Source organism: Hypanus sabinus, chromosome 14, assembly GCF_030144855.1.
Source record: "Hypanus sabinus isolate sHypSab1 chromosome 14, sHypSab1.hap1, whole genome shotgun sequence".
In the NCBI taxonomy this organism is placed as follows: Eukaryota; Metazoa; Chordata; class Chondrichthyes; order Myliobatiformes; family Dasyatidae; genus Hypanus; species Hypanus sabinus.
The window spans coordinates 91,698,101-91,719,763 of record NC_082719.1 but is presented as its reverse complement, the minus strand read 5'-3'; the positions used below and the strand labels follow the sequence as shown (position 1 = coordinate 91,719,763).

At 39.9% G+C, this 21,663-nt stretch overlaps 1 protein-coding gene and 1 non-coding gene across 4 annotated transcripts in view; both read right to left on the bottom strand.

Annotated features, from left to right (window-relative positions):
* Nucleotides 1-18,130, bottom strand: part of zfr (zinc finger RNA binding protein) — a 69,904-nt gene extending 51,774 nt beyond the window's left edge. The window contains exons 1-3 of one of the 3 annotated variants that reach the window (XR_009515729.1): nucleotides 16,290-18,130; nucleotides 15,947-16,035; nucleotides 15,650-15,731 (exon numbers count right to left, since the gene is read on the bottom strand). Coding sequence is in view for 2 of the 3 variants with exons in the window: in XM_059989641.1 (XP_059845624.1) it covers nucleotides 15,650-15,731; nucleotides 15,947-15,983 (119 nt within the window). In the remaining variant the exon portion in view is untranslated. The remainder of the gene's footprint in view (nucleotides 1-15,649; nucleotides 15,732-15,946; nucleotides 16,036-16,289) is intronic. The other 2 variants (XM_059989641.1, XM_059989640.1) reach the window with 2 other exon arrangements.
* Nucleotides 7,041-7,186, bottom strand: LOC132405103 (small nucleolar RNA SNORA66). Its single transcript, XR_009515754.1, has one exon. It is a non-coding gene; the product is annotated as a small nucleolar RNA SNORA66 (small nucleolar RNA).
* Nucleotides 18,131-21,663: the final 3,533 nt, after the last annotated feature.

Here is a 21,663-nt window from a genome sequence, read left to right as displayed (position 1 = left end):
ATGTTCCCAATGTTGAGGGAGTTCAGAACCGGAGGCCACAGTTTAAGAATAAGGGGTAGGCCATTTAGAACAGAGTTCAGAAAAAACTTTTTCACCCAGAGAGTTATGGATCTATGGAATGCTCTGCCTCAGAAGGCAGTGGAGGCCAATTCTCTGGATGCTTTCAAGAAAGTGTTAGATAGAGCTCTTAAAGATAGTGGAGTCAAGGGATATGGGGAGAAGGCAGGAACGGGTTACTGATTGTGGATGATCATAGCTGATTTAATGGTGATGCTGGCTCGAAGGGCCGAATGGCCTACTCCTACACTTATTGTCTATTGTCTATTGACAGTGCTGCTGAGAGCGCTTGCGTGAGATTTTCGCTACGCTGGACAGTGCTGCAATAATTACAGAAAAGTATTCCTACCTTATATGGACTGTCAGATGATGGATTTATCAGATCATTCCTACTTTTAGTATATGTTCCTGTTATTTTAGGTTTTATGTGTTATTTGGCGTGATTTGGTAGGTTATTTTTTGGGTCTGCAAACGCTCACAAATTTTTCCCATATAAATAAATGGTAATTGCTTCTTCACTTTACAACATTCTGGCTTACGAACCATTTCATAGGAATGCTCTACCTTCGAATAGTGGGGGAAACCTGTACTCCAAGTGGGGTTTAACCAATTTCTTATATAATTGTAATATTACCTCATTGCTCTTGAACTCAATCCCATGGTTGATGAATGCCAACACAACATACACCTTCTTAACACAGTCAACCTGCCCAATAGCTTTGAGAGTCCCATGGACACAGACCCCAAGATCTTGCTGATCCTCCACAATTCCAAGAGTCTTACCATTAACACTATATTCCATCTTCAAATTTGACCCCAAAATGAACCACTTCATACTTATCTGGGTTGAACTCCAATTGCCACTTTCAGCCCAGTTCCACATCCTTTTGATGTCCTGCTGTAACGTTTAACAACCCTCCAGTCTATTCACAACACCCCAAACCTTTGTGTCATCAGCAAACTTGCTAACCCACCTTTCTACTTCATTCAGGTCATTTATAAAAAAAAAAGAGGGATCCCTGTGGAACACACTGGTCACTGACCTCCATGCAGATTATGAACCATCTACAACCACCCTTTGCCTTCTGTGGGGAAGCCAATTCTAGATCCACAAAGCAAGGTCTCCTTGATTCCCACGTCTCCTTACTTTCTAAATGAGCCTTGCATGGGGAACCTTATATGCCTTACTGAAATCCATATACACTGCATCCATTGCTCTACCTTCAACGTGTTTTGTTACATCCTCAAAAGAATTCAATCAGACTCATGAGGCATGACCTGCCCTTGACAAAGCCATGGTGACTATCCCGAATCAGATTATGCCTCTACATATGCTCATAAATCTTGCCTCTTGGGATCTTCTCCAACAAATTGCCTACCACTGAAGTAAGACTCACAGGTCTATAATTTCCTGGGCCATCTCTACTCCCTTTCTTGAACAAGGGAACAACATTTGTGACCCTCCAATCCTCCAGAACTTCTCCCATCCCTATTGATAATGCAAAGATCATCACCAGAGACTCAGCATTCTCCTCCATCACTTCCCACCGTAGCCTAGGGTATATCTCATCTGGTCCTGGCAACTTATCTAACTTAATGCTTTTCAATAGCTCCAGCACATCCTCTTTCTTAATGTCTATATGCTAAAGTGTTTCTGCTGTAAGTCATCTCCACAATTGCCAAGGACCTTTGCACTGGTGAATTCTCAATCAAAGTATTCATTAAGTATCTCCACTACCCCCTCTGACTCCATGCACACTTTTCCCCTATCGCACCTGATTGGTCCAATTCTCACACGGCTCGTCCTCTTGTTATAACCATATAACAATCACAGCACGGAAACAGGCCATCTTGACCCTCCTAGTCCGTGCCGAACCCTTAATCTCACCTAGTCCCACCTACCCGCACTCAGCCCATAACCCTCCACTCCTTTCCTGTCCATATACCTATCCAATTTTACCTTAAATGACACAACTGAACTGGCCTCTACTACTTCTACAGGAAGCTCATTCCACACAGCTATCACTCTCTGAGTAAAGAAATACTCCCTCGTGTTTCCCTTAAACTTCTGCCCCCCAACTCTCAAATCATGTCCTCTAGTTTGAATCTCCCCTACTCTCAATGGAAACAGCCTGTTCACGTCAACTCTATCTATCCCTCTCAAAATTTTAAATACCTCGATCAAATCCCCCCTCAACCTTCTACGCTCCAATGAATAGAGACCTAACTTGTTCAACCTTTCTCTGTAACTTAATTGCTGAAACCCAGGTAACATCCTAGTAAATCGTCTCTGCACTCTCTCTAATTTATTGATATCTTTCCTATAATTCGGTGACCAGAACTGCACACAATATTCCAAATTTGGCCTTACCAATGCCTTGTACAACTTTAGCATTACATCCCAACTTCTGTACTCAATGCTTTGATTTATAAAGGCCAGCGTTCCAAAAGCCCTCTTCACCACCCTATCTACATGAGACTCCACTTTCAGGGAACTATGCACAGTTATTCCTAGATCTCTCTGTTCCTCTGCATTCCTCAATGCCCTACCATTTACTCTGTATGTTCTATTTGGATTATTCCTGCCAAAATGTAGAACCTCACACTTCTCAGCATTAAACTCCATCTGCCAACGTTCAGCCCATTCTTCTAACCGGCATAAATCTCCCTGCAAGCTTTGAAAATCCACCTCATTATCCACAACACCTCCTACCTTAGTATCATCGGCATACTTACTAATCCAATTTACCACCCCATCATCCAGATCATTTATGTATATTACAAACAACATTGGGCCCAAAACAGATCCCTGAGGCACCCCACTAGTCACCGGCCTCCATCCCGATAAACAATTATCCACCACTACTCTCTGGCATCTCCCATCTAGCCACTGTTGAATCCATTTTATTACTCCAGCATTAATACCTAACGACTGAACCTTCTTAACTAACCTTCCATGTGGAACTTTGTCAAAGGCTTTGCTGAAGTCCATATAGACTACATCCACTGCCTTACCCTCGTCAACATTCCTCGTAACTTCTTCAAAAAATTCAATAAGGTTTGTCAAACATGACCTTCCACGCACAAATCCATGCTGGCTACTTCTAATCAGATCCCGTCTATCCAGATAATTATAAATACTATCTCTAAGAATACTTTCCATTAATTTACCCACCACTGATGTCAAACTGACAGGTCTATAATTGCTAGGCTTCCTTCTAGAACCCTTTTTAAACAATGGAACCACATGAGCAATACGCCAATCCTCCGGCACAATCCCCATTTCTAATGACATATTAAAGATCTCCGTCAGAGCTCCTGCTATTTCTACACAAACTTCCCTCAAGGTCCTGGGGAATATCCTGTCAGGACCCGGAGATTTATCCACTTTTAAATTTCTTAAAAGCGCCAGTACCTCCACCTCTTTAATTGTCATAGGTTCCATAACTTCCTTACTTGTTTCCCACACCTTAGACAATTCAATATCCTTCTCCTTAGTGAATACCGAAGAGAAGAAATCATTCAAAATCTCTCCCATCTCCTTCGGTTCCACACATAGCTGACCACTCTGATTCTCTAAGGGGCCAATTTTATCCCTCACTATCCTCTTGCTTTTAATATAACTGTAGAAACCTTTCGGATTTACTTTCACCTTATTTGCCAAACCAACCTCGTATCTTCTTTTAGCTTTTCTAATCTCTTTCTTAAGATTCCTTTTACATTCTTTATATTCCTCGAGCAATTCCTTTACTCCATGCTGCCTATATCTATTGTAGACATCCCTCTTTTTCTGAACCAAATTTCTAATATCCCTTGAAAACCATGGTGCTCTCAAACCTTTAACCTTTCCTTTCACCCTAACAGGAACATAAAGATTCTGTACCCTCATAATTTCACCCTTAAATGACCTAATTAACAAACTTATAGAATGCCTTAGGGTTTTCCTTAATACTGTTCACCAAGGCCTTCTCATGGCCCCTTCTAGCTCTCCTAATTTCATTCTCAAGCTCCTTCCTGACAACCTCTTATTTTTCACTCTATCAGTAGCTAGTTTCTTGAATCTTTCTTCTTTTTAACGACCACTTGGAGTACTATGTTCAGTCTGGTCACCTCACTACAGGAAGGATATGGATACTAAAGAGAGAGTGCAGAGGAGATTTACAAGGACGTTGCCTGGATTGGAGGGTGTACCTTATAAGAATAGGTTAAGTGTATTTGGCCTTTTCTCCTTGGAGAACCAGAGGATGATAGATACATGGAGCTTAGAAAAATAGAGGGCTGTGCTCTAGGGAAATTCTAGGCAGTCTCTAGAGTAGGTTACATAGTCGGCACAACATTGTGAGTCAAAGGGCCTGTATGTGCTGTAAATCTCTATGTTCTAACTAGATTTTCAACATACTTTGCACACCATCATTCTTTTACCCTACCATCCTTTCTCTGCCTGAATGAAACCTACCTATGCAAAACGCCATGCAAATATTCCCTGAACGTTTGCTACATTTCTGCCGTGCATTTTCCTGAGAAAATCTGCTCCCAATTTGTGCTCCCAAGTTCCTGCCTAATAGCATTATATTTTCCCCTACCCCAATTAAACATTTTTCCCAAATTGTCTGCTCTTATCCCTCTCCAGTGCTATGGTAAAGGAGATGGAGTTGTGAGCACTACCTCCAAAATGCTCTTCCACTGAGAGATGACACCTGATCAGGCTCAATAGACAATAGGTGCAGGAGTGGGCCATTCGGCCTTTCGAGCCAACACCGCTGTTCAATGTGATCATGGCCGATCTTCCACAATCAGTACCTTGTTCCTGCCTTCTCTCCATATCCCTTGACTCCGCTATCTTTAAGAGCTCTATCTAACTCTTTCTTGAAAGCATCCAGAGAATTGGCCTCCACTGCCTTCTGAGGCAGAGCATTCCACAGATCCACAACTCTCTGGGTGAAAAAGTTTTTCCTGAACTCCATTCTAAACGGCCTACCCCTTATTCTTAAACTGTGGCCTCTGGTTCTGGACTCCCCCAACATCAGGAACATGCTTTCTACCTCTAGCGTGTCCAATCCCTAAATAATCTTATATGTTTCAATCAGATCCCCTCTCATCCTTTTAAATTCCAGTGTATACAAGCCCAGTCGCTCCAATCTTTCAACATATGACAGTCCCGCCATCCTGGGAATTAACCTCATTTCCCAATACCAGATCAATTACAACCTCTCCTCCAGCTGGCTCTACATATTGTGTCAGGAGACCTTCCTGAACACACCTAAAAACTCCACCTATCTGCCTCCCTATCTGCTCCTTAATGAATCTGTTACTATGGGGAGAGGGGAGAAGAGGAGGGTCTATATAAAAAATACCCAGTAGTTATTGCCCCCTTCCTGTTTCTGACTTCCACCCACACTGACTCAGTAGGTAATCCCTCCATAAGGGATCCATTTCAGGATGACCGATTCACTTTATTGTCATTCAACCATACACAAGTAAACTGTCAAACAAAACAATATTCCTCCAGATTGAGAAGCACAACACAGCATCTTTAGCTCACACATTGAACAGAAAGGAATATTACCACAAATTAGCAAATAAATAGGTACACTTTCATGTTAAAAAGTAAACAGGACTACCAGTGCTTCATACATGATGAGACCTAGATTGTGGCACAGAGTTTAGTAGCCTTACAGCCTGGGGGAAGAAGCCATTTCCCATCCTAACAAGTCATTTCCCTAATTCTGCTGCACCTTCTGCCCGACGGTAGGGGTCAAAGAAATTGTTGGATGGATGGGAAAGATCATCGACAATACTGACAACTTGCACACAGCACTCCTGATAAAAATCTCTCATATTGCTCATGGGTGGAAGAGAGACCCTGATGATCCACTCAGTAGTCCTCACAATCCTTTGTCATGACTTGCGGTCAGATGCCTTGCAATTTCTGTACCAGACGGTGATATAGCTGGTCAGGACACTCTTGATGGTGCTCCTGTAATAATTGGCGACAATGGGAGGGGATCATTCTCTTTATTCACCCTGGCTGAACTACTCACGATTGTCTCAGTTTTAAATTTTCTTGGCTTTTTCTATTTAAAATGAGAACTCCAACCTCTCCAATCCATCACCAATTACATGCATGCATCCTTGTTGGAAGCCAAATTAGCACAGATTGGAAGTCTCCCTTAATCACTAATGAACTATGCAAGATTAGAGTGCTCCAGAATTTCAATGCCCCGTGTGAAGCACTTTCTTACAACATCCCTAAAACACCCAACTTTCATTTTAAAGGAACTTGCTCCCACTAACAATTTCTCTTCTCCTCACTATCTCCCCTATTAAATCCTACACGCAATAAGCATAAAACCTCTCCAGCAATAGCCCGCTTTTTCATTTTCAGTTAGCATATTTTACTACAGTGACCTTATGACATAGTGTATGAATAAAAGTGGACTCTCTGCTTCAGGCACAGAGGGGCAAGAAAGCAGAAGAAATTTACCATTTCAGTCCTCAGGATTTGCAAACACTTGAGATACCACTGAAAAGAGTCATGTTTGCACGGTCAGAAAAAAAGGCATATTCAGATGATATTGCACTCATCTGAGAACAAACTTCTTGGGAAAAATTCAGAAATACCTACACTAATAAGAAAACTGGATACAACTGAAAATAAAGAAATCGAAAGGAGGATAAAGCGTCGGACATTTTTGCTGTAGTCCATAAAGGAATTTCCTGTATTTAGTATTCAAGCAAGTTTGACACATGATAGTACTTTATTATACTTTTGCAAACAGAAAATTAAAACAAAAAATCTAGGAATGAAGAACTCAAATGTAAATAGCTTTTTGTCAAAAATGCTTCAAATGCCAATAAAGAAGCACTTTTCTCTTAGCTGACTTTTAAGCATTAGTCCTAAAAGAACTAGTTGTTAAATTTTGGAAGAACCTTTACAATTATTAAACAATGAACAGGAAGAATTTGTTACTCCCATCATTTTCTCTTGTATGTGATACAGAGCTGCTAGCCAAAATAAATCGAATCGGTTAGCTGGAATTCTGCCTGTAACCACAGTTACAAGTTAATGTTGCAAACATGTTCCCCTCACTCCAGCAACATTATGCTGAGCAAGTGATCTAGTTTGCCAATGAGAACCTGCTTTGTACTTACAGGATACAAAATCTGAAGAATACAGTACTTTTTTTCTTATGAACTTGCCATGAATAAATATAATTTAACTTCAAGAACAAGTTAATAGGAAGAGCTTAAAGTAACCCTTTATTTACCCAATTACATGTACTGTAAAGGTTGACGTCATCACTGCCAAGATTCCTATCCAACATTTTCCACCATTTATCTGTTCTTTTCAAAGAAGTAATTATACTTTAGATATCCAGACTTTCAGTGTTCATCTATCCCTTAAAAGGCTGGTGTAGAATCTAAATAACTGAAGTTCAAAACTGATTCATGAAGCATTATTACTGCTTGCCAACTCAAAAATGGTCCAGTTATCCATAAAACACACAAAATGCTGGAACTCAGCAGATTAGGTCAAGACCCAAAACATCAATTGTTCATAGGTGCCTCCTGTCCCTCTAAATTCCTCCAGCATTTTGTATGTGCTGCCCTGATTTCCCAGTATCTGCAGAATTTCTTTAACATATATCCATAATTTTTGCTTTTTGACAATTAGTCCTCCAGCCACAATAATATTAACTTCTGTCCCATAAGCTAAGCTCATAGTGTAATTTTATGTAGCAAGTTTTGGAAGTGCTTCAAAATCTGAGTCTATTATACAATCTGGATCCTCATCTATCTTGCTGGTTACATCCTTAAAATAACTAATAACAACTTAGCTTAACAGAATTTCCCTTTCATAAAGCATGTATAAAGCTGAGTACCCATGCCTTTCACATGATTTTGCATTAAGAGCTGCTCAAAAGCATTCTTTCAAGACCTTGAAATTAGCATTCATAACATCTGTAAAAGTTACAAAATTATGCATCAAAATACAAGTAGATAAATATTTAACAGTAAACTAATATGCACTTGATTTTTTGAAACATGAATTTAGTTAGTTTTGTGCATAATCCTAAAACAAGATCTTGCAAAATGTACAAATATGCAATGCCTTTTAAATGGAGCACAGCATGAGAGTGAAGGCATGGAGGGGAACTTTTAAGATTACAAAGTGAGTATCCTTAGTCCAAACAGGTGCAAAAAAGCATTACAGGCATGAATTTTCAAATAAATCTAACATGAAGTCCAGCTACATTTTTCATTTGGGTTAATCTTGAAGTTATATACATGAAGCTATACTTTGTTAAAAGCAGAATGCTTTTTATTGAATGAAATTCTTTTCTGAAAATTTTCAGACTGCTTTACCACTAAGATTTTGGCTCTGGATTCTCACTAAACTTCACTTTTAAACGGTTAACACTTAGGTCAGACAAAGCTTTTCCACTAATACCTCATTATGCCACAATATTAAATTTTATTTTAAAGACACTCCTGCTCACAGGTGAATTGAAAGGAGGTTTAAGATGGATATTAGTAATTCCAATAAGCAACACAGAAAATGTTTTTGTTAAAATTAGAAAAAAAATAGATGTCTGATCATAAATCATAACTGAGGTGCAAAACAAAGCTGTATTTAAGGATAATACTCATAACACAGAACAGAATGGAAGGACATATTGATAAGATTACACGTTGGGCATGGATTATTTGGACCGACATAAGTGTTTTTAAATTAAATTTCCCACTCGAAATGCAAATGTCAACTATGACATTTGAATATTTAACCATAAGCATTCAAAAGATTATTAATGTTTTAATAAAAGCACACATGATCACTTATTTTTTCTTCAAGATTCTGTATTCCCCAAATCATTCACAGAACTCCAGTGCTGTCGAAGATTGACCATCCTTAATTCCAGTAAGCTTTACAAGGTAATTTCTAAGAAATGAGTTAACGATAATGTACTGGGTCCAGATCGTAAACTCTTCTCTCTTGACTATTAGTCCATGCTCCTGGTTCACTTGTCTAGTATCATGACCTCTATTAATTTTTACCACATACATGTTATGTATGAAAACTGGACAGTACATTGGGGGGAAAATAAGGTCACCAATCCTGATAATTTCTAAATCCACTTCCAATTACTGGTAGCCAGCACCTACATTCTGTTCAGAGAGCAACTCATGTTCCTCATGAAGATTCCCACTCAAAATTCAAATTTTCACCTCAGCTCCTGGGTACCAACTTTACTGGAATACAATTCCAGAGATTCTTTGGTCAATCAGTCAAGTTTCATGGATGAGCCTTGGCAATGATGAAATATTTTTCAACACAACACATTCAAATTAGTTTTCCTACTTGAGAAGACCCATGGCCCACTGTTCTGCTAATATTTGCTGAACACTTCACTGACTGTTCCGACGTATAACTAAATTATAACACAGATCAGCCACATTTTGACAACTTTTTATCAGATATAAAGAGGAAAAATACAAACTCTTTTTCGCAAGTTGCAAAGGACAGGAGTAGACAAATCCACTATCTCCTGGATTACTGTCTACCTGACAGATAGATCCCAGATTGTACAGCTGGGTAATTCTCTGTCTGAGTTGGTGGTGAGTGGCATTGGGGCACCTTAGGGGACTGTCCTGTCTGCATTTCTGTTCACACTGTACCCCTCAGAATTAGTAAAACTCTGAGTCTGGCCACTTGCAGAAGTTCTTTGATGACTCTGTGGTGGTTGGGTGTATCAGAGATGGGCAGGAGTCGGAGTACAGAGGACTGGTGGACACATTTGTAGAATGGTGCGGGAGGAATCACCTACTCCTGAATGTGGCCTGAACCAGGAATATGGTGATTGATTTTAGGAGGAAAGGGACTGTGACGAATCCTGTATACATTCTGGGAGAAGAGGGTGCAGTGGTGGCATACAAACACTTTGAGTGTTCACCTCGACAACAAACTTGACTGGAAAACCAACACCATGGCTGTTTACAAGAAGGGGATGAGCAGACTATTTTCTAAAGAAGCTGAGATCCTTCAATGTGTGCAGCAGGATGTTGGAGATCTTTTACCAGTCTGTTGTAGCAAGTGCAGTCTTGTTTGCTGCTTTATAATGGGGGAGCAGCATTGGTGCTGTGCTGGTGATGCAAAAAGACAAATAAACCCATCAAAAAATCTGGATCTGTCCTTGGCTACAACTTTTGAATTAGTGGTGATAGGAGGTCGTTAAACAAACTGTTATCCATTATGGCACACCCTCTCCATGACCTACTGAATAAGCAGCGAAGCACCTTTTCAAACAGACCCATTCAGTTCCGCTGTCACATAGATCTTACAGAAAATCATTCCTACCAAATGCTATAAGCATATATAACAGTTCATCTCTGTACAACAGGAGAACACACATCATAGTTCAAAAGTCTGTTTTATTTCGTACATTATTTTTGCACAGTGGTACATGAATGTGTATATGATTACTCTGTACTTTATTATTAGTTAAGTCTGCACATTGCTAAGCGTATTTTTAAATGTTGCTACTGTAATGAAAATTCCCACTTGGGATCAATAAAGTGCTTATTATTATTTCATTTTACTGCTGCAGTAAAGTTAACACATTTCACGACATATGCCAGTGATATTAAACCCGATTCCGATTTCAAGTACATGCAGCTAAATACAGTACAGGACAGAAACTCCATAGGATTTAGCCACTATTGAGCAATAAAAAAAAATCAAGGAGATTGATGACATCAAACTAAAGGAAAACGGGTGGGATTCAGATTTTGGAGAGATTGACACTGAAGCGAATATAACTCAGCAAGCTACAGAATATGATATGGGTTAGAACATAGGCAGTACAAGTTTGGATGAGCTCTAGTTTAGAGAATGCAGAGATGCCAGTCATGAAAGCATTGGAATAGTTCGCTATTTTAAGATTCACAGTGCAGTGTGCAATGACATTCTTGAAATGAGTAAAATTATAGCTGGGAAGTGCACAAATTTTTACAAAGTGTAACAGATACTAAAAAGTATTCAATGATTTTTTTCCCCCAAATAAAGCTACGTAGGGATACCACAAATAGTAGGTAATTTGGTTCCTTCTGCCTGCTCCACCATTCAGTAAGATCATGGTTGACCTGTCACCTCAGTACCACGTCACTGCACTGACTCGATATCCTTCAGTTCCCTTAAATTAATCACTCTTTTTCGTGAATTTACAAGGGACTACCAGGTTGTGGCCATTCAGGTAACTAAACAACACAAGAACTGACCCTCCAGCCCACAATGCTGTGCCAAACTAATTAAAGTAGTAACTGACAGTGTAACAAAACTAATCCCCTCAATCTACACAATGACCATAGTCCTCCATTCTCTGCACATTCACATAACCACCCAAGAGCTTTTAAATGCACTTATCATATTTTCTTCCACCACCATCCGGGCAGCACATTTCAGGCTGCTCTTGTGAAAAAATAATTGCCCTGCAAAGCTCCTTTGAATTTATCCCCTCACCTTAAATGCATGCCCTCTAATATTAGACATTTTGACTCGGGTAAAAGATTTTGGCTATCTACCCTATACCTATCATAATCTTCCTCAATCATGTCTCCTTTCTGTCGATCATTAGCCAGAAATGAGATTAGATAAAAAATCATTGTCAAGGAATTCATGCAAAAAGAAATATTTTTCCCCAGCTCTCATTTCATAATACACAAGCAGATGATGCAATAAGATTGCACTCCCAGATGAGCTCAATGCTTTTTCTGCTCACTTTGAGACATCTTCACAAACTCCCACTGCCCTCAATACCCACATGATTTCAGACTCTGAGGCTGACGTTAAAGAGTACCCTTCAGGAAGGAAACAGAATCCACCAAACAACATCTGACCCAGATGGTATTGAGAATCAGTGCTAAACAACTGGCTGGAGTATTTACTGACATCTTTAACCTCTAGCTTCATCAGACTGAGATGGCCACCTGTTTCAAGCAGGCTTCAATCATCAGTGCACAACAACGTGGTAACCTGCTTCAAGGACTATCGTCCAGTTGCACTTACCTCCACTGTAGTAAAGTGCTTTGAGAGGCTGGTTATGAAATACATCAGCTCCTGCCTATTAATGACATGGACATGCTCCAATTTGCCTACTGTCACCACAGGGCAACAGCAACTGCCATCAAATTGGCTCTTCACTCAGCCCTGGAACATCTGGACAGTGAAAGATGTACACATCAGAATGCTCTTCACTGACTACAACTCAACATTCAGCACCATTATCCCCTCAAAACTAGTCAATAAGCTCCAAAACCTATGCCCAGATACTGGAACCTCGATTTCCTCACTTCCCCAGTCAGTCAGGATTGGCAACTTCTCTTCCACAATCACCATCTGTACAGGTGCCCTATAAGGCCATGTGCTTAGTCCCCTGCACTAATCATTTTATACTTCTGACTGAGGCTAGGTACAACTGCAATGGCATATTTAAGTTTGCCAATTACATCACTGTTATTGCTCAAATCAAAGGTGGTGACAAATTGGCACATGGGAGGCAGATTGAAAATCCGGCTTAATACTGCCACAACAACCACCCCTCACTCAACATCAGCAAAACCAGAACTGATTATTGACTCAGGATGAGGAAAACGGACGTCATCAGGGAAATCAGAGATAAGGTCAGCAATTTTAAATTTCTTGGTGTTATCATTTCAGTGTATCTGTCCTGGGACCAGCATGTCAGTGTCATTACAAAGAAAGCAGCAGCTTCTCTACTTTGGAGTTTATCGAAGATTTGGCATGTTATCTAAAACTGACAAAGTTCTATAGATGCACCACATAGAATAGCAAAGACTGCAGATTCTGAAATTAATGTTACCCTGATCTTGAGTGTCTAAAACCAAAATAAGGGTTAGAAAAAGTGTTTCTTCATACAAAGAATAGTATCATACAAAAAAAGTATCTCCAGAATTATTTGTCTGAGGACTCTGAAAGCTTTGTTTCTATGTTAATTCAAGAAAGAGCAACAGATTTTCGTGTTTTAATAGAATAAAGTGACTTGGGATGAGTGCAGAAAAATGCTGAAGTAAATGATCTGCCACTCAGAAGGCAGTGGAGGCCAATTCTCTGGATACTTTCAAGAAGGAGCTAGATAGGTATCTTATGGATAGGGGAATCAAGGGATATGGGGATAAGGCAGGAACCGGGTATTGATGGTAGATGATCAGCTATGATCACAAAATGGCGGTGCAGGTTTGAAGGGCCGAATGGTCTACTTCTGCACCTATTGTCTATAATTTTCACAGAAGAGACATGAAAATCCCAGACCTGATGAAGGGTCTCAGCCCAAAACATCGACTGTTTATGCTTTTCCATAAACACTGCCAAACCTGCCATCTATTCTTACCTCAAGTACAGGTACAGTTACCAGCACTCAAAGCTCTCCTGAAAGTACTTTGTATCCCAATGGGAAAGTGTGCATATGACCAATCCTTTTAATAAGTTATGCCCAAAAACATTTTTTAAACAATTCTTTCCATTGGTAGAAGATAGTACACAAATTTTTGAAATAAAATTACCCTGTTTCTGTGGTTAAAATACAAAACAACTCTATGGACTGTTGGTTTGTGTGACAAAAACATAACCAGGCATTGTAAGCAGTCTCAAAGAAAGTAAATTTTACCATACTATATACTCATTCTGCTGGAAAGTCAGGCTGCCTGAAAAATAATTCAAATTTACCAAGTCAATCCACATATTTACAGACATACAACTGCCCATCAAACCAAAGCAACCACATAAATAAAAGTACCAGTCTGATGCTCCCTGGTAACATCACCTCATTTATCTCCAAGACTGTTCCTGTCAATCCAAGTTATTTTTGTTCTCACAGATAGTATGCATTGACCAATCACACCTACATTCTGCACTACCATCTCTTGATTTCAGTGGGCCTGCATTCTTGCCCCCACATTTGATTCCACTGCACCAGAAGCAAGCTTGACTCTAAATTCCAGACCAAAAATCCCTCCTACTCCACAGAACTGTTAGACTTGTATTAAAAAAACACACTAGGGATAAGAAAAAAATAGAGGTCTTTGGAATCAATACTTTACCAGTTGTGATCAAACTTGCCAATTAATACTGCTGCAGCAAGAATAAGTATTTTAACACGTAACAATTTAACTTTTAAGTTTTACAAACGAGAAAATCTACAGATGCTGGAAATCCAAAGCGACACACACAAAATGCTGGAGGAACTCTGCAGGCCAGGCAGCATCTATGGAAAAGAGTACACAGTTGGTGCTTAGGGCTGAGACCATCAGTCCTGATGTTGACTTTTTGCTCTTTTCCAGAGATGCTGCCTGGTCTGCTGAGCTCCTCCAGCACTTTGTGTGTGTTGCTTCCAGTTTTACAAGATTGCTTACTTAAGTGCTATTTTATGGTGCTAAAATATAGTTATCATGGAATAGTGATCAACCATTTCTAAAAACATTCAAGAATTGAAGTAACAAATCAATGATGTTTTCAACAGTAGGGAATAAGGGTCAAATTCCAATTATCGGCCCCCAGCTGCTATTTCATCCCAACTCATTTTAATGACCAACCCCAATCACAGCACTGCAACACCCAGTTCAGAAATCCTACAGATCAGTGATAGTACACAATAACTTCACTGAATTTGATAGTGAATGACATGGTTCTGAACCAAGACACCAGACTTGACTTCAAATTTTCCTTCTGCTGTCACTGTGTGTTAACTCCTTTCTGGGAAGCTGCGTGAAGTGCAATTTAAAGTACTGGAAACTTGGTATAAATAATGTACTCCCATACGTAACGTGCATCAGATCGCAGCACGCCACATTAATACTTAAAAAGCCTGCCGACAGCACGTGCAGTCAAAATTCTGGTGAAACTGGAACTGGGAATAGATCCAAATGTGACATTAATGGTTAGACTGGGCCAGTGAATATATAACCGAAATACCCAATTGCACATATGGAATGCTGAACGTGGGCTAAATTCTTCGTTTCTATCCTCACTCGCAACCCAACCCCCCCACCACCACAATGAAAACTCTGAATTTTATTTTGCACCTGCATACTAATTCACCAAGAGCTCGGACGCCAGTCGCACCTGTTTGATGATAGATGTCTGCATGCAACGGACTGGGATACCGTTACAAATCAAGGGTATTTTTCTTTAAAAATACGAAGATCAAAGTGGAGTGCACGGGTTGATAACGCTCAGAACAGTTACGGCTCAAGAGGCAGGAGGGGCGAGTTTAATTTCAATCAGGATAAATAGCTCGAACCAGCCGCATTATTCGAAACCGCACACCAAGTCGCCATTTTGTGACTATTCAAAAGGGAGTTTTAATTTATGCATAACAAAGGGAGAAAGCAAGTCTTCGAATCAGAGAGACCATGCGGTCAATTCCTTACTGAATCGCAGTGTTTTAAGTGGGGTTCTGTCCCCCTCCGCGACAGTGAAATTGAATAAACGAAGGACTGGAGAGGGAGGGAGGGAGGGAGGCTGTGGATTTGAATGGAGTGCGAGGGAGGCCGCGGCATGTGTGCAGTGAGAACGTACCTGTACTGCGCAGCACCACCATGGGCAAATCCAAAGTAGTTACTGGTAGCCATTTTGGCATCTTCGCCTAGCCGGCCAGGCACTGAGCACCACGCGAAGCGCCCGAACAAACAAGAGGGAAAAGGGAGAGACCAGTAAGACATCAGAGACCACACATCACATCGCCCGGCATCAGCAAACAGGAACAAAAAAAAGCCGCTCTTTACTCAAGTCCTTTGCATTCTCCTCAAGCAGCACCTTTTCTCTTTAAAGTTTTTTAAATAAGTTTTATTTTCTAACGTTGTCAATTTCACTTACCATACGTAAAAGAAACAACTGGGCATATAGGAATCATGGGGGTTTCTTTGAGCGACCAACGACGACCTTTTACCTTTCAAGTGTGTACCCTGTGGAGAAAGACGTCACTGTCAGGGGAAGGCACAAAGCGCATGCGTTGCCCCGCCGCTGACTTCTGGGAGTTGTAGTCTTCTCTTTCCAAGAACAACACCCCCCCCACCCCCCCTTTTTTTCTCATTTTAAACATTTACACGAAGGAAAAGCCGATCGCACAGGAAAAGGAGGATCTACCTTTTATTTTAAATCGCCAAACGAGGCGAAAACGCCAGAATTAAGAACACAACGTACAGAAGAAATCCAATACCTTTTATCCGGTCCACAGAGAAAAGGGCTGGTGCAGCAGTCAAGATCACCATTCGATGTTCCAATACATCTGAGTCCCTTTTCCCACCAGAGCCGAGATTCGCGAAAAGCCACTCACTGAAATTTTATATTTATAAAATAATAAAGATCCACTTGTTTCTGTGCAACGAACTATGCGAAAAGAAACACGTTGCAGCTGGTCTATTCATCTCCACTGATTACCAATCAGCTTCACGGTTTTTTTCCATCGGGTCTGACCTTGGCAAATACGCAGCCTACAATCTTAATCCAGGAAATGGAGCTCGCATATGTACAGCTCTGCTTACGCAGTCGTGTTTAAAACACCGGGCAGCACGTTCTGCCCCAGTTTTGCTGGCAGCTTTACAGTGCACCAAGCTATTACATTGCGGCAATGTGATGGAGATTTTTTTTAAACTTTACTCTGAAGGGCCCACCGCCTACCCCAAGAATTCTGTACCGCACAGTTAAACACTCGTTAAAATATGTTCTGCCTTGGAACAGCCGAAAATATCAATTGTAATAGTCACGCTTTTGCAATGTCAACATTGAAACATTGGAGGAAGAAGACAGGAAGAAGAAAACAGGCTAACATGAAGAAGGGTCTCAGCCGAAACGTCGACCGTTTGTTCATTTCCATAGATTCTGCCTGTCCCGCTGAGTTCCTCCAGCATTTTGCGTGTGTTGCTTTGGATTACCATTATCTCAGACTTCTTCGTGTTTGTAACTTTTCAGGAGCTAGTACTGTACAATCAAACTTGGTTTTGTACTTTTTTCACAATGATGGTTATGCATGGCCAAAAGAAGTGACATCTTTGTATGTTTTAGTTTAATGCTTACTTGCCTTGCCTCATCACTTTCAGTATGCATTACCCAGGTCTTCTGATTCTACACCCCTTTTTACAAAAGCATCCTTTACTCCTTCTTGGTTCTCTTCATTCTTCCTATCAAAGTGCATAATCTCTTCTCTCTCCAAATTTGTCTACAATGCATCTACACACTCCACAAGTGCATATTGTTATTTTATGTATCATCCACAAATTCAGAACTTGGGCCGTGGATGCCTGAATCTGGGTCATTAATGCAAAACAAAAACCTGAAAACTGACCCCTGGGCAAAGCTACTCTTTTTCTTCATTGCAGTAAATAACCAATCAGTTGTTTGTTCTCTATCAACTCTGTATCCATACTAAGCTTCTATTTCATGGCATGAGCTTTATTTTGTTGATAAGATGACTAGGTGGTCACAGCAACAGGCCATTAAGCCTATCTAGATCATACCAAACTATTATACTACCTAGTCCCACCGGTCTTCTGAAACTTCACATACGTTACCACTTACTTTTTTGTTTTGCATGGAATGGTTGGAAATGAAGAGCTGAATGGACAGGTATAGCATCCCCTCCGGTTGCATGAGAAAGTGGCATGGGATGCAGCGGATAGCAGCCGGCAACAGAGCAGACCAGGTTTTAGAGAAAATTCTCAAGTTATGTGAACATAGCAGATACGTCAAGCAAGAGCCGGTCTTAAGTTCTTATTGAAAATTGCAGGTAGTAAATTGAAGTGAATTACACAGGCTGGCCCACAGACGATGAGATTGCATATGCATCAGCCAAACGTTAAGATAAATGGGTTTGATCATTTCCCAGCATCACTCCAGGCTATGTTTAAGTAATTTGCGTCATTGTAAAACAAGTTCAGGGAAGTGTACCAGCAAAGATATTTGAAAATTCAGAGATGTCTCTCACTGTAAATCAAAGGAAGCACCGTCAACTCAAAGTATTAAACAATGTCATTGTACCTAAAGAAACTGTGTTGAATCACCTATTGATCTTAATGGTATAAAAATCTGATGTACTTTTGAGTTTGTGAGATTCTACCATGAGGATATCCAGAAGAATACATGTTATGATGAATAAAGATTTCTATTTACAGCTTAATGTCTCTTTGGTGACTTTGGTCACAGTCACAGCACCAGGAAATCACAAAATGAGTGGTCCTTTACAATGAAGAAAGGGGAGGGGAAGAAGTGACTGGTGGTGGTATCATGTCTTATTTTATTTGTTATTTTGTTTGGAGATACAACACAGAATAGGCCTTTCCAGCCTTTCGAGCTGCTCCACCAGCAAACCGTCAACTTATCCCTAGCCTAATTCATGGGACAATTTACAATGACCAATTAACCAACTGATCATAACACCTTTGGACAACAGGAGGAAACAGAAGCACCCAGAGGAAACACACACATTCCACGGGGAGGACGTAAAAACTCCATGCAGAGGACACCAGGATTAAACTCTGAACTGTAAATACCCCAAGTTGGAATAGAGTTATGCTAACCCTTACACAACCGTGGTGCCCACAAGTGAAAGTTGGCAAAAATTGTGAAGGAAAATATGTATGGTATTATGAAATGGTGTGTCCCTTACACTAGGTTCAAGAACAATTAATAGCCCTCAACCATCAGGTTCTTGAACCAAAGGGGATAACTTCTCTCACTTCAACATTGAACTGACTTCACAACCTGTGGGCTCACTTTTAAGGACTCTGCAGCTCATGTTCTTGATAATTATTGCTTTTCTTTTGTATTTGAGCAGTCTTTTGCACATTGGTTGTTTGTCTCTATCACTTGCAGCTTTTTATGGGTTGTCTCGTGCTTCTTTGTACCTACTGTGAATGCCCACAAGAAAATAAATCTCTTGGTGACATATATGTACTTTTAATAATAAATTGACTTTGAACTTGAACGTGAAGGCTTAGGGTTGAAGGCCAGGGGAACTCTACTTTTGTTCAGTGGGGGGGGGGGCAGGGAGGGCAAAGGAGAGCGAGTGAAGCAATTGTGTGCAAAACAGAGGAAATGCAGTTCAGAACTCTACTCCTCTATCGTAGAGGGGAAGTCACATTTCAGGAAGGAAGAAGACATTTCAGAGTCACAAGAGCAGAAAACCTCTTCACTGGAACTTTTTAGGAATTGGGGAGGGTCCAGGTGAACCAGGAATACTGGAGATGGGATAAAGAGCTTCTGGTCTGGGGTAAGGATTCCTGGGCAAAGAAATGGGCAGTTTTGTTCTTGGCACTCTATACTTGCACAAGAAATTCCATAGAAGCTGGAAAACCAAAGCAACATACACAGAATGCTGGAGGTAAGACAACATCCATGGAAATGAACAAATAGTCAACTCTTTGGGCTGAGACTTTTCATCAGGACTGGAAAGGAAGATGCCAGGTGCAGGGAGGGGAAGGAGGACAGTTAGAGGCACAAGAGAATGTCGAGAATGGCAGCTTAAGTCACTGCGTCCTCCGGAAAAATGTGTATTAAGCCCCGTTATCCCATCAAATATAATATTTTTCAAAAAATATTTGAACTGAAAAGAGGGGCAAGAATGGGGAAAAGGAATGGAAATAAAAAAAGCGACACTGCGGAGCCTGCGGCTGAGAGGTATGCAGCGAGCAGCTCTCCTACCCGACCGCGTCCTAACGAGGCGGCTGCTGGGCCTCGTCCAGGCGAAGCGGCAAAGCTTCGAAATCCTGAAAGAAATAATGGAGGTCCAGAAAGAAATAAAGCAGCAGCTCCATGATATTAAGTCAGAGCTCGCCAACGTCAATCAAATAATAGCGGTGGCAGAGACTTGAATTGAGAAGGTGTCAGCAGAATGGGGATCTGACAGTTAACCACGATGAGATAAACAAATCATTTCAAGATTTTTATACCTCCCTGTATCATTCCGAATTCCCTCATGATCATAATACCATGCATGATTTTCTTGGGAAATTGAATTTTCCAAAATTATCATCAGAAGAACTTTTAATAGTAGAAACTCCTATTACGGATGCAGAAATTAAAGGGGTTATTTCCTCTATGAATTCTGAGAAAGCACCAGGTCCAGATGGGTATACAGTAGAATTTTTAAAATGTTTTTCTGTTACTCTTTCTCCTTGGTTATGCAGGGTTTTTGAAGAAGCAATTAGATTGAGCAATCTGCCACAATCTTTTTATAGAGCTTCCATATCTTTAATATTGAAGAAAGACAAAGACCGTACTGACTGTGCATCGCATAGACCAATATCCTTATTGAATGCAGATTCCAAGATCTTTTCCAAGTTACTGGCTTCCAGACTGGAGAAGGTATTACCCCAAATTATTTCGGAAGATCAAACTGGTTTTATTAAAAATCGCTATTCTTTGTTCAATGTTAGGAGATTATTGAATATTGTTTATACTCCTTCACATAGCACTTCAGAATGTGTCATTTCATTAGATGCAGTGAAAGCATTTGCTAGGGTTGAATGGCCATACCTATTTAATGTGCTTGAGAAGTTTAATTTTAGTCTGACATTCATTTCCTGGATTAAACTGATATATCATACTCCAGTTGCCTCAGTGGTTACTAACAATCAAAGATCTCCTTTTTTTCATTTATTTCGGGGTACTAGACAAGGTTGCCCTCTTAGTCCATTGTTATTTGATATTGCTTTAGAACCTTTGGCAATTGCTATCAGAGAATCACAGAACATTTTTGGCATTAATCATGGGACAGATATACATAAGCTATCATTATATGCAGATGATTTATTATTATTTATTTCTGATCCTGAGAAATCCATTCCTGCAGTTTTATCAATGTTAGCTCAATTTAGTGATTTTTCCAGGTATAAATTAAATCTTAATAAGAGTGAATGAATTGTTTCCTTCAAACAGACAAGTTCCAATTTATGGAAATTTACCTTTTAAATTAGTTAATGACTCTTTTATTTATTTAGGGATTAAAATCACAAAAAACTATAAGGACTTATTTAAGGTTAATTTTTTACCCTTAATCGATCAGATTAAATGTTTGTTTACTAAGTGGTCACCGGTATCTTTATCTCTGATAGGTCGGATTAATGCTATTAAGATGGTTATTTTACCCAAGTTTTTATATATATTTCAAGCAGTACCAATTTTTATTCCAAAATCCTTTTTTGCTAATGTTGATTCAAAAATTTCCTCATATATATGGCAGAATAAAAATCCTAGGTTACGTAAAAAATATTTACAGAAGGCAAGGAAGGAAGGTGGATTGGCATTGCCTAATTTTAGATTTTATTATTGGGCAGTCAATATCCAATATTTGATATGTTGGTTAAAGGATTGGGATATATCTTTTAGCCCTCATTGGGAGAACCTGGAAATTAAATCTGTACAAGGATTTGCATTGGGTTCTATTTTAGGGACTTCTCTTACCTTTGCTCTTTCTAAATTGCCTAAATGAATTGACAACCCGACAGTTAAACATACTTTACGTATATGGTTTCAATTTCGGAAATTTTTTGGGTTGACTCAGTTTGTTTTAAATATTCCTATTGTATCCAATTGCT